This window comes from Benincasa hispida, chromosome 6, assembly GCF_027475165.1.
Source record: "Benincasa hispida cultivar pf3 chromosome 6, pf3_genome.v1.1, whole genome shotgun sequence".
NCBI classification, from domain to species: domain Eukaryota; kingdom Viridiplantae; phylum Streptophyta; class Magnoliopsida; order Cucurbitales; family Cucurbitaceae; genus Benincasa; species Benincasa hispida.
The window spans coordinates 9,627,670-9,641,492 of record NC_143483.1 but is presented as its reverse complement, the minus strand read 5'-3'; the positions used below and the strand labels follow the sequence as shown (position 1 = coordinate 9,641,492).

At 31.5% G+C, this 13,823-nt stretch overlaps 1 protein-coding gene across 1 annotated transcript; it reads left to right on the top strand.

The window, feature by feature from the left end:
- The first annotated feature begins 8,353 nt into the window (after nucleotides 1–8,353).
- On the top strand, nucleotides 8,354–10,105 carry LOC120080082 (Glutaredoxin family protein). Its single transcript, XM_039034637.2, has 2 exons — nucleotides 8,354–9,139; nucleotides 9,228–10,105. Exons 1-2 carry the CDS (start codon nucleotides 8,581–8,583, stop codon nucleotides 9,860–9,862), a joined length of 1,194 nt encoding a protein of 397 aa, XP_038890565.1. The 5' UTR covers nucleotides 8,354–8,580; the 3' UTR covers nucleotides 9,863–10,105.
- Nucleotides 10,106–13,823: the final 3,718 nt, after the last annotated feature.

Genomic DNA, 13,823 nt, shown 5'->3' with positions numbered 1-13,823 from the left:
AAGTGCTATTATAAGTTAAAGATAACATATTATTTTAGCCATATAAACATACTATAGCTTTAATAAAAGATGCTATTAAATGTTTTTATAGCAAAATAAATAAACTATACCTTCATACTTTATTATAACATCCAATATAGTTTTATTATTAACTACTCATAAAGATTTTAAACTATGATGGAGGTAGAATGACGCCTAACTATTTTAAGAAATTAACATATTTATAAGACCAAAGTGAAATTTTTTATTTTTTTTGTTCAACCATCATGAGATGAGATGAAATCATCAATCTTTCAAATGATATTATGTTTTCTCCTTTTAAACTGTTAGCAGAAGGGATACTTGTGAGATGATAAATGTTGTTTTAATTTTATTGACATTTACTTTTTTTTTCCAATGATATAATTTGTTACTTTAGGAGAGAAAAATGTTGGTAGAGATACGAAAACTCAAATTTTGGTATTTCATGCGTTTTATAATTTTGCAAAAAATCATACGAAATATAAAAAATATATGTTATTTATGTAGATAGTTTTAATCTCAAAATTAATTGATAATAGACAAGTATTTCGTGTATTTTTTAAAGATTACACGAGGTTTTTACATTTTTTAATATGAGATCTCCAATCTTCTTTTTTAGATGATCTTCACAATTTTTTTATTTTTATTTTGTTAATCAAATACTCGTTTGAGCTTTTTGAATAATACTATATTAAATAAACATGAATTTTATTTAAAAAAATTACTATAAAAAAAGATACAAATATTGCACAATATTACATTAACTAATGCTTTTAGTTAATTAATGTAATATGAAGTTACATCTCACATGTGAATATATTGAAAATCATAGCGATGATTGGATTGGACAAAATTGCTGACGATCATCTCGAGAAAAGTGTAAAAATGAGAAGAACAGACCAATGAAGAAAAAGAAAATTGAATCCACCACAAAATTATACCCAAAAAAAAAGAAAGAAAGAAAAAGAAATACATAGTGGGAATCCATGAAAGTGAACAAAAATTATATTTTGAGGATATTTATTCAATTAATTAATTTAATGATTAAGTAAAAGATAGGAAAACACATGACAGACATTCCGTGCATTAAGCCACTAACTCTTCTCTTTTTGTTTCTGTCATATTTCAAAAAAATTGAATTCATCTTAATTTATCCCCAATAAAATCTGGTCAAATAAGCAAAAATAAAATAAAAAGAAACATACTTATTTTTATATGGTCAATAGATTAATAAACAAATAGCTAAAGGAGGATTATTAAACAAGGTTGTTAAAGGCTGCCCATTCCCAAACAATCTCCTGGTTTTGAGCCCATTGGCTAGTGGGAGTAGCACGCACGTTTAAATATATATATATATATATATATATATTCTTTACTAATTAATAAAACATTTAGGATTCTCTATGGGTTATTTAAATTTATTTTCTAATTAATAAAGTAAAATAGTTAAGACATATAACAGTGATTAACGGTAACACGGGCCCTTTAAACATGTTTCGTTCTCACTCACATGCTTAAACCCACACCTTATTGAGAGAGGTTTTGCTCTAATACCCAGATTCAATACCCGCGACTTGATAATGTCATCTGGTTTTTATAGGAGGTCACTCAACATAAGATTGCTCCAAGTTAAGCACACTTGACTATAAAGTTCTTATGATTGGACTATAGAAAAGGAAGGTGAATCTTGTTGTGATGCTCCATGGATTATTTAAATTTATTTTTTAATTAATTAAATGAAATAGCTAAGGCATATAGTGGTGATTAACATATGCTCTAATGCTTGAGATCGGAGGTTCAAATATCCCTAAAATATATTTGTTGTATTCAAGAAATGGAAAAATGGTTGTTTCTTTTAAAGCCAATACATATATTTAGTTGCTTAAGGAAAGTTTAAGTTTAAAATTCTATTTTCATAGTTGGATACATTATGATATGGAAATCTTTCTTTACGTTTTTTTTCGGTTCAACCTTTCTTTAGATTTTGTTTTTTAGTTCAAAACCTTTCTTTAGAATATTTTTTTTAAAAGTTCAAAACCTTTCTTTAGGGTTGTTTTTCTATTGTATTAGATCAAATGCAATTTATGATATAGTAAGAGATTTGACATGATTATTGTTTAACGGTGAAATATTTAATTTTAAGATAATTCTCAATTTGCTCTTGTTTCAATTATATTATAACTATTTAAGTAAAATATCACATATTCTCATCAGATGAATTATTAATCGACCAAATGTATTTGAGTGATAAAAATGTAATAAGAATGGTCTATTTGCAAACATATACCGTCAATAAGTAATAAAACTTTTCATAAAGAAAAAGTAATAAAACTTGAGAATATTTTCACGTATCATATCCTATGAGACTAGATGTGTTTAGTTTGTTGTTAAACAATGTGATCAACAAAATTGATGGTAACAAAGTAAAATAAGTGATGGTTGGTGTGAGTGTTCGAATGAAAAATAGTAAAACAATCCTTGATAAATAAGGATTTTAGTCTAGTTTCAACCAAAACGGATTATGAATTGAGCGATATTGCGGCCGCATCAGGTCGACAGTGGCTTAACATGGAAATAAAGCATCTCCTATTCGGTCTAGTATCAAGTTTCTTTAGGAGCCTAAGTAGCTGGACCTATATCTCTATCGCTAACTTAATCTTAGATCCTTCCATACAATTTCTTTATCCTACGGTGTACCTTATTTCTAAGCGTATGTGACAGCCCTATCTCTAGGCTCTTAATCTCGTAGTCCTTTGTGACATCAAATTATATCCTAATAGTCTCAACAATAAAACTTTACTAGTATGTTAAATTAAGTAACCAATTCAATTTAACACATCGTCACTAAAATCAACAAAGAAAATGTACAAGTCAAAGTAGAAAGAGATGCATTAGCAGTTGTTCAAACCATAAGTTCTTAGGGTATCCACATAAATGAATCTCTTAGAAATTTAGCTCATAACTAAGAAAAGAAGGCATGAATTTCATTGAATCAAAAGTTATGGTTATAATATCAATGTTCAAATGAAAGATAAAAGAAAATAAATGATAGAAAAGTGCATACACAAAATAAGACAAGTTGGAAAATATAGAATTGAAGTCTCTTGAATCAATCTCACATTTTCTAGCACTACCTAGGTCGATTTCACCATTCTGAAGATTGGACATGATTGTAGAATTTTAGGATTTTGATTCGGGAGCATCACTTTGGATGATAGGGTGCATCACCGTCAAAATCTGTAAAACAATTTAAAAAATAGAAAAGTAGTCTAGCACACAATTCTATAGCACTTTGCAGGACAACACACAGAAAGATATATAACATAGAAATTGGTAACCCAGTTTGGTGAAATACCATCTATACATTTAGGGGTAGTGTTCCTGAGAAAGATAAATCTACTAATATAAAGTAAAACAATTATAACGTTGTACTTATTTGTAGAAACATGCAATAATAGTGACATATGTCAAGCTCAACTTCTTGCAATAATACTTAGGTTCCCCCTAAATGTGAGATTCCCTCTCAATACACCTTACGATCTCCCTAAGTACGAATATATTAATAGATGAACATTTAGGCTCCCCTAAGTGTGAGATGACTCCTACTCACCAAGTAGTTTATATTTCTTTTTTTAATGAAGTTCACTCTACTTTATGAACTTAGGCTCCCCTAAGTTAAAGCATCCCTCTCAATTTGATATAACTTCATCTCGTATTCTCTAGATGAGGAATGATGAGATAGGAACATACAACCTTCACTGAGAAGGTCACACTCACTTGCAATTCTGATCGAACTCGCAAGACAACATCAATGAAATACTTCTTTTAGAATAAAGAACGCCCAACCCTAACAAACACAAAGACTACCCTTAAATGTACACAATGAAACGTAAAAGGAAACCCTAACAAAATATTCCGAGCCTCGTAGAAAAGAAAACTCAATAAAAAAGAATAAACTACCATAATCTTCTCGATAAGGAAACAATAAAACAGAAGAATCTGCATCTTGATGAAAACAACATGTTGACAGAAAACACACATGTTGAGACATTACCATAGACTCCCACTGAAGAAGAACCAAACAAATATTGTTAATAACACAAGTCTAACGGAGTTAAAAACAACGGTAAAAGCCCATAAAATCATCTTGAATCAGTAAAAACACACTTTAGATTGTTAAAGGACCTTTACTTGATCCTTTTACCAAATTAAACCAAATAAAGGGATAAATAGCATGCAATAACAATTTTCACTAAAGAAAAGTATCAAATCATATGCCTAAAATCATGCGTTTTGTAAATTTGTTAGTTATACTAATTAATGTGATGTGAGCCAAGTATCTACTAATTTTATCAAAGTAAAATAGAGAGTAACCTAGTTCAAGGAAGCTTTGAATGTATTCGACACCCTAAAATAAGTGAGACTCATAAAGTAACCTAGCTCAACTATATCGTAATTCAACCCATCATTGAGACCAATAAATACATACTTAGACAAGAAAAGTTGTTCAGTTCGTAAGAAATTATTTGAAAAGACTACCAATATGGTTGACATTTTTATTTTATTTTTAAATTATACATTTTATCTTGTATCTAAGGATAAAACTGTTCGATTATTAGTATTAATACTGAAACATTTATATTATTATTCATATTTTATTCAATAATTCGAATCAATCTTATCTTTATTTTTTGTAGAACATTTTAATTAGGGGCACCTTAGTTTTTTTTTTTTTTTTTGACATGGTTTATGATGTGATATTTAGGGTTATGTTCGGAGGCTATCTAAAGCTTTGTTATTAGGTTGTTCAAATAAATTATGATGAATGCCTATTAATTTTGAGTTTTTCCGGTTAAATTTAACCTAAAAGTTTCTTGAGTTGCACACCAAGAACATTAAGTAGGATCAATATATTTTATATTATCTTATATGGATGAAAGTGTTTGGTCAAGGTGACTTGTATCAACACCTTCTACATAGCATCAACAAATGTAAAACCATTCCCACGTCGATTACATGGCATCGAGATAAAGGCTTATGTTGACACCTTCATGTTTTAATGTCAACAAAACCTCTCTTGACAAGGTTCTGTTGATGCCAACGACCATTTTTCCATTGAGATTGGTTTTCTCGATGGTTAAGGCATTTCAAGGGAAAAGTCTAGACTCTTGTAGCTACTAGCTTGTTCCTTGTCTAAAAAATTTTGATTCTAAGTTAGTCAGTGTCCAACTTAATCCTTGATGTTGAATTCTTAGAACTTAGTTGTTGACTTGTTAGTTGAGATCTTGCTTAAAAGAAGCCAAAAAAATTGAGGTTGGAAATCATAGTTGCTAGGAGTATTTGGTTTTAGCTGATCTAAATATAGACTACTAAATTTGTATATTTTTTGTTCAAATTTCTATGGAATTAAACTCTAGTGATTTCTAGTTTTGCATTGTAGCTCTATTTCCCCTAAAATTTACAATGTCTACTTTATTGTGCTCGTCAACATAATTTTTTTTTAGTCATATTTTGCAATTTTTTTTAGAACCAAGAAAAACAACAAAATATAAAAGCTTAAAAGGAATTCAAATCTGAACGAAAAGTAGAATCCACCCATGGGAGCTTAGAATCCACCAACTAGAAGATTTCGAAATAAAGGAATCAGTTTCAGCCCAAAAATGATATATGCCAGCTTCAATAGATAGATCGAGATACTCCTTTAAACATGGCAATGACTTCAGCGAGATCAACAGATCCCGATAAGTGGAAATGGTTCTCCATAAAAAAGCAATGCTTTCCCTTTTAAATCACGAACAATAGCTCCAACTCCCACTTCATCGGTCACAACTGCTGCATTAGAGTTTAATTTAAAAGAGGGGAGGGGAAGTTGGCCAATGAAAATCCTCCACGATGTCCTGGCGTGTTGGAGGAAATTGAGAGTCCGCAAGATAATTCGAGGACAACAGACGATCGACAGATTCCACCATGTTAAGCGGCCACTGGATAGGATTATGATTGGAAGAGTTTCGCTTATCGAAAACAAGAAGATTGTGACACTGCCAAATTAAATATGAAATAAGAGCAAAAATTTAGATCTCCAAATGGCTCGAAACCTCCCAAGCCCTACAAAAAAGAGACAATATCAGATAAATGCATATTCAAAAGGTTGAGGCTAGGAGGCCAAAGAGACTAGATGTGTTTACTTCCCTTGCAATACCACAACACATGGATGATAGATTATTGAGCCTGATGACACAACAGGTAATCCTCACACTCAATAATGGAACACCTAGCCAAAGTATGACATGTTGGGAGAAAGTTTAGGCAAGTTTGCCACAAAAAGATTTTCATTTTTTGAACAATAGAAATGGCCCACGATATCTTCTAAAATTTTTTCAGTGTCTTGATATGAGGAAGGTGAGCCCTCCAAGGACAAAGATCGGGCCAATATATAACCACTTTTCACGTAGTAGATTCCCTTTTCATCATAATGCCAAATGACGCTATCAACCTGAGAAGGGGTGTAAAGGGGGATACTTCCTAATGATCGCAACATTATCATGACAGAAGAATTCATATATCATAGCCATATTCCAATTCCCGTTAGTAATAAGACTATCCACCATTGACACTGAAAGTGGTTGCGAGAAAGAAAGAAGTTTGAACGTTGTTTTCTTGGAGATCCACTGATCAAAGTAAATTTCAATCGACCTTCCACCACTAATTCTCCAACAACCACCTTTGATGGCAAGCTCATGACCTATAAAACGCTTTGTCAATGGTAAAAAGGGTGATAACCCAGACCAACATGAAGAAAAGTGGTATTTGGGAAATACTTGGCCTTTAGGTTGCGAGCCACCAGGGATTGACCTCTCCAAAGAATATGCCACGTGTGCTTTGCTGGCAGAGCTTGGTTGAAAATTTGGATAACTTGAAACCACAAACCACCCTTCTCCCTAGGGTAAGCCATATGTTTTCAGCTTACCCAATGTTTTTTTTTTTTTCCTTTTTCATATCTGTTCCACCAAAAATCTTCCATTACTTGATTAAGATTATGACAAGTTCCCAACGGTAATTTAAAACACGTAAGAATATAGATTGGAATAGCCTGAGCCACGGCCTTGATCAAAACTTCTTTGCCTACTTTTGAGGGTAGATGCCTCTTCCAACCCTGCAAAGCTTTATACACTTTTTCTTTAAGATATGATAAGGATACCTGCTTGTTTTTTGAGATGGATGAAGGAATTCCCAGGTACTTCCCATGATTATGAACCGATTGAATGTTAAGAAGATTGATTATAGAAGTTTTTGACGAGTTAAGTGTATAGGGAGAAAGCAATAGTAGATTTCTAGCACTATACAAAAGTACACTATAATCTCTTTATTCACACTATAAATCTATCTTTATAAATATTAGTGGATCTTACATTAATATCAGTGAACCCCAACTTTAATGGAATAAGTATGAAAAAATTTTGACACTCCAAAAATTTTCAACACTCCACCTTGTATAGAAAAATTTCCCTTGTTTTGCAGTAGTCTCCACCTATGGGAGCTGTTCTTCAAGCCATATACGAGCAACTAAGCATGTCTAGCACGTAATACTATTCTAGTTCAAAGTTCAAACACAAAGGCACTAAACCCCAAAGCTGTCCAACAATCTAATTTTGTTTCTAATATTTTTTTAAAAAAATGTTTCGAATACTTTTTTTTTTCAAAAATAAATATTTAAATACTTATAAACTTTAGGGAAATTTACACATATAAAAAAAATCAAACTATTTAAAAAATAACAAAACAAAAAATGATGAACACTAATAGATTTTTATCAACATCTATCATATAGTATAAATTATAGATTTTTATTCGTTTCTATCATTCTAAAAAAAGATTAAATTTGGTTTTTTTTAAATAGTTTCTCTTATTTTTTTATTTTTAAAAATCCCATAAACATTATAGTTACATTTATGATATGTTACATTTCCCTTTTTTTTTAATTACATTTAAAATTGTAAAAAAGAAAATTGCATTTAAAGGTATTTTACACCCAAAAAAACCACACAAAGGTTTCTAGATATATCTAGTTTTCTTCTTCATTTGACTCCGTTCATAGTCATACGTGGAAAAAGGAATTTATTGATAAATTTTTTTTAAAAAGAAAAAGAAAAAGAAAAAAAAAAACGTCGGCGGGCTACTCGTCGCGTTGAACGCCGACTCCAACCCATAAAGCGTCGCTCTTTTTTTATTTGTATCACCAAGGTCGGAAGTAGTTGAGCCTTGAGGAGGCTTAAAGGACAAATTTTTATTTTTTCAGCCAATTAAAGGATAATAATAATAATAAAAGTGGGTTGTGGAATGAAATTTAAATAAAAACCCTTTCTTTTTCTTTGACTTTCAACTCCATTTTCCCACTTATTTTTCCATTCAACCCCTCAATTCAAGCCTCTAATTTCAAACCCCTTCCTTCAAAAAAACTCACCTCCTGTTGTCCTCTTTCCCCAAAATTCTTCTTCCCTTTTCATTCCCATTTCTCAATTTTTGGTCTCATTTTTGTGGCTTTTTCTTTCTCTTTCTCTAATGGGTTGTGCTACCTCTAAGCAAAAGCGACGATGCCCCCATTGCCGGAATTCCATCACCCAAAGAAGCAACTCTCTTCACGCTCACCAATCTCCGCCGCCCCACTCCGACGGCTACCACGTCGTTGCCTTTTCCTCCTCCACTCTCGGCTCTCTCAAGCTCGAAAACATTCACTACGATAACAAAATCTACACCGCCGTTGATGTTCATGTTGATGAATCTCAATCTCCCCATCTCCAAATTATTCAAACCAAGAATGACGCTCCGATGGCCTTAATTGAGGCTAAAACTTGGTCTAATTTGATCAACGACAAAATTTCCAAAATTGCCCCCAGAACTCCGATCATGACGCCGCCCGGAGAACCCGAAACCATTAACGTTTGGGAAGTCATGGAAGGCCTCGACGACATTAGTCCCTTCCGTCCGACATGTCGTTCCCGAAGCTTCTCTTTCGATGTCAGTAGTACAATTCCGGTATGTGATTCCTTAGAACAGGGGAATTCGAATTTGAAGGATATTTCAATTAATGATTCCTCGTCTTCCTGGCTTCAACCAATGGGTAACAATCCTTCTTTTGTTGCGAAATTCATCTCAATTCAAATTATATTCAGATTATTCCTTTAACAATTTGAGCTTCTCTGTTTCAGATTTGGACCCTGATGTGATATCTTCGTTTCGGAAATCCTTTGAGGAGCGATCACCGGAGGACCCATTTGATCTCCGGCCACCAGAGGACGAATTACCGACCGGAAAACCCGCAGAGGGGAAAAACAGAGACAAAATAGTGGTGTACTTCACGAGTCTGAGAGGGGTTCGAAAGACATACGAGGATTGTTGTGAAGTGAGGATGATTCTGAAATCAATGGGAGCTCGAGTGGACGAACGGGATGTTTCGATGGACTCAGGGTTCAAACAGGAATTAAAGGATCTGCTCGGAGAAGGGATGAAGGGCGGCGGATTGCCGAGAGTGTTCGTGGGAGAAAAGTACATTGGTGGAGCAGAGGAAATTAGGAAGCTGCACGAAGATGGGGAGCTGGAGAAGATTCTGGAAGGGTGTGAGAAAGTGGAGGAGGAGGGCGGCGGCGGAGACGGCGGAGGGAGTTGTGAGGCATGTGGGGATGTGAGGTTTGTGCCATGTGAGACATGCAGTGGAAGCTGCAAAATTTACTGTGAAGAAGGTGAAGAGGAAGAAGAAGAAGAAGAAGAAGAAGAAGGTGGATTTCAGAGGTGTCCTGATTGTAATGAAAATGGGTTAATTCGTTGCCCCATTTGTTGTTCTTAGTGTGATTCAAACAAATTTTTCTATTTGTTTGTTCAGATTTTTGGTTTTGGGGTTAATTTTTCTGTTTGGATTGTTTGTTGTACAGTGAAGAAGAGGATTTTGGTTTGATTGGGAGAGTTGAGTGTGGATGTACAAATTTTCCAACTAATTACTAAGAAAATACAGCCTCATTTATTCAAGCTGTTATAATTGTGGCTTATAATAATAATAATAAAAAAAATAACTATAATGTTTCTTTTCTTATATTTCCTTTTAATTTGAGTTTGCTCACAATCATGGGGATGGGAAGCACAAAGTACAAAAGATGGGGTGAAAAAGGAGAGAGATGGTAGGTTTGCCACTTTTTGAGGAGGCAAAGAGAAGAAACCAATCAATATTAGGGAAAACAAACAACTTTGGTTGGATTTGTATCTCGAGTTTTAATCTTTTTTAGATGGTTTTCATCTTTCTTAAATAAAAGAATTGAATTCTAAAAACGAAAATATATTTTAAAAATTACTCTTTTTTGTTTTCAAAACCTAAATTGATATTTGAAAACATCGGTAGAAAGTATAATGAAAAAAAACAAAAATTTAGAGGTGAAAGAGATATTTATAGGCTTAATTTTTAAAAATTCAAAATAAAAAATCAAATGGTTACTACATGAGATTTTAATGTCTTTCTTATTTAACTTTAGTCTTTATCTATATTTATGAGTTATTAAGATAGATGTTATAAAATTAAATTTTGTAACTTAATAATGTAATAGAGGTTTTTTTAGTACAACATGTATGATTGATTCGAATCAATCACAAATCTCTTTATTGTTAATGTTGGGGGTTTGTATGCTTTGGTTTGATTTTGAGCAAAACTAGTGACTGAATCGAATAGGTCGATTTTCAAAAGTTTGAATCGGCTAAAATCGAAGTTAGGGTTCTTTTTTTAATAAAAAAATGTATATCTATTTTAGTTGGGCTAATGAGCTTTTCTCTATTTGCACCATAAGAGGAAATGTGGGCTGGTGGATTTATTTGGGAAACTAATAAATAAATATATATTAAATTCAGTTCGGTTCCAGTCTTTATGATCTTTTTAGCTATGAATTGAGATACGAATAGAGGATCTCGATTTTTTAAGCAATAAATCGAGAAATCATTAAAAATTAGAAAAATCAGATCGAACCAGTCGATTTAGTTCAATTCGTCGATTTGGACTGAATTTTGCACACTCCTAATTAACGTATGTCAATTAACCTATTCTAACTTTGATAAGTTATAGAAATTAACAGAAGAGTGATGTAGTAATCCAATAGTTATAATCATAATTAAAAAAATTGTAACATTTTAATAATCGGAAATGATTTTAAAAAATTTTAAAATCGCACTTTAAAAATTATTTAGAAAGAATTTTTTTCAGGTATCACTTCAAAAATTCTCTAAAAGGTTTTTTTTTTCTTAAAGGAAAAATCTCTTAAAAGTTATTTTCGACTTGTTATCCATCATTGAACTTTAATTTTATTCAATCCATTTGTTCAATTAAAATTTTAAATTTTAAAATTATAATTTTATATAGTTTTTTTTCAATATTATTAATAATAAAACATATTTATTCAATTAAAATTAATGGATTTGACACAACTTGTTAAATAATAAAATAACGTAGATAGCAAAATTTCTTTACACCTTTTTATAGAAAAATCAAAATTTCTTTACACAGTATATCATTCTATATTGTTGGCCCGTTACATAATGATCCAAGTAACAAACAGAAATATTAAAATGGGAAGGAAAGTGAGAAAAAATGTAAATTATCACTCATATATTTGTCACACAAAGTTAGACCAAGATTTGGGTTTTTTATTATTTTTTTTTTTAGATTTTATTTGTTTCATCGATTACTTCTCTCCCTCTTATTTAATTATTTAGGTATTTTTGACCATATATAGGATGAAAAAATTGAATCTCTAACTTTGAAGTTGATAATACAACTACTATGCTCATTTTGCATTTTTTCTTTATTAATAACACATTGGTTGATGTTCTTTTTTCCCCCTTTTTTTGGTTAAAAAAATGCTTTTGTCTTTCTTTCCATATGAGCTCAATGAGACTAGAGATGTCCACGGTTGGGACGGGGAGACCATTCCCCATCCCATCCCGCTCTTCATTTCATTCCCTATCATTGTGAAATTTGGGTATCGGGGCGGGGATTCCCATGGAAAATTCGTAGGAATCGGGTTCCCCGCGGAATTTTTTATTTTTATTTTTTTTGTAAAAAGCCAATTAATTTAAATCACTAATGTGAGTAAAGTTTAATTAAATAATTAACTTTATCATTAAATTGTTTATTATGATTAGTTTTATACGACAATTTGAATTTAAGGATAAATTACTCAAATTTTGGCCTAAAAAAACTAATTAATTTTTTTAGTGAAAAGAAATAAATATAAATCAAATTATTCACATATATAATCTAAAATTAGATATTAAATTCAAACATATTCAATATCTTTTCCAATAATTAACCAAATTTAAAATTTAGATGTAATATTTATATAATAGGAGTAGTAATAATAATAATAATAATAATAATAATAATAATAATAATAATAATATAGCATTAGATAATTATACTAAATAAATATGTTAAAGCTAATCGGGGTGGGGACAAGGAACGAGAGGGAGGCAGGATCGGGGAATACATTCCTCGTCACCGTTTAGTTCACGAGAAATTTTTTCTCCCACTCCCTCATCATTCTCCACCTAATCGAGGAATCTCCACCCCGTTCCAAGTGGGGTCCAGATCCCGCAGAAAAATTGACATCTCTAAATGAGAGCATCTTTTAAAGACCTTGTTTTACATTTCCTAGCTAAACCAAGAAAATTCAATACTAGTGGGTTGCTTTTTGCAACTTTTCTTTCAGTGTAATGTTTTTTAAATTTACAAAAATACAGATGGTGAATGGTCAACTATCATTTGGAGAGGTTGAGGAAACAAACATCGAGGAGAAGCTGAAACTCCCCAATTTGCTTCCATTTGGATTGATTCATAATATTTCAATACCTGGAGACCATTTCTTGTTTGATAGTAACATAATCTCTAAGAATAATGATAATATAATATGTCCACCTATTTAAAACAATTTAGACTATTACATTACATTATATAGCTCGTTACATTTTCAACCCATTGACTTCAATTATTAGCCTCTTGAATTAATTGTATGTGGTTTTAGGTGATTAGCATTTAAACTATAAAGTTCTTTGCATCACAAAAATTATAGGAACCCACCTCATAGACGCTATTTTTTTTTTTTTTTTTTTTTTTAAATTTTAAATACCTATTTAACATATTAATCACTGAAGTATAGTAGAGAATGACATCATTTCAAAAACCTACTTAAATTTAAGGAAATTCTATTGGTAGCAAATTGAGTTTAGGAATTTATAGTCGTGTCTTTTAAGAGTTCTGAATTTGTAAATGTGGCAAAAATAAGCTAGCCAACTTACCGCTGACGATGTACCAGACGAAGAAGAGGCAAAGCCATGAACAAGAAGCATAAAATACCCTTTCAAGAAGCAAATTGAGTTTAATGTTTTTTTTTTATGGCATTTGAAATCTTGTTTTTTTTTTAGTTATTTTTTTTAATTATTATTATTATTGAAAAGTAACTTATTTGCAAAAGTGTCATTCTTCATAATTTACTTAAATACCTTTAAAAGCACTTGAATATATCATCATTTTCAGCAGTTCTTTAGACAAATTTTGTAAGGGCTAATTGCGAAATGAGCAAAAACAAGTTATCAAAATGGAAGTTGTTGCATCTGTAGAAAGGGATTTCGTCATTGGAGATAATAAAGACGATATCAAGTGTATCAAATGTACATCAGTAGTGTATCAAATATATCAAGATATATTAAGTGTACATCAATAATGTATGAAGTGTATCAAGCGGTATCAAGTGTATCAAGTGTGTATCAAATGT

Coding starts and splice junctions, on each gene's coding strand:
- LOC120080082 (XM_039034637.2), top strand. CDS start 8,581: ATGGGTTGTGCTACCTCTAAGCAAAAGCGACGATGCCCCCATTGCCGG. Junction 9,140..9,227: donor TTCCTGGCTTCAACCAATGG/GTAACAATCCTT, acceptor TCTCTGTTTCAG/ATTTGGACCCTGATGTGATA.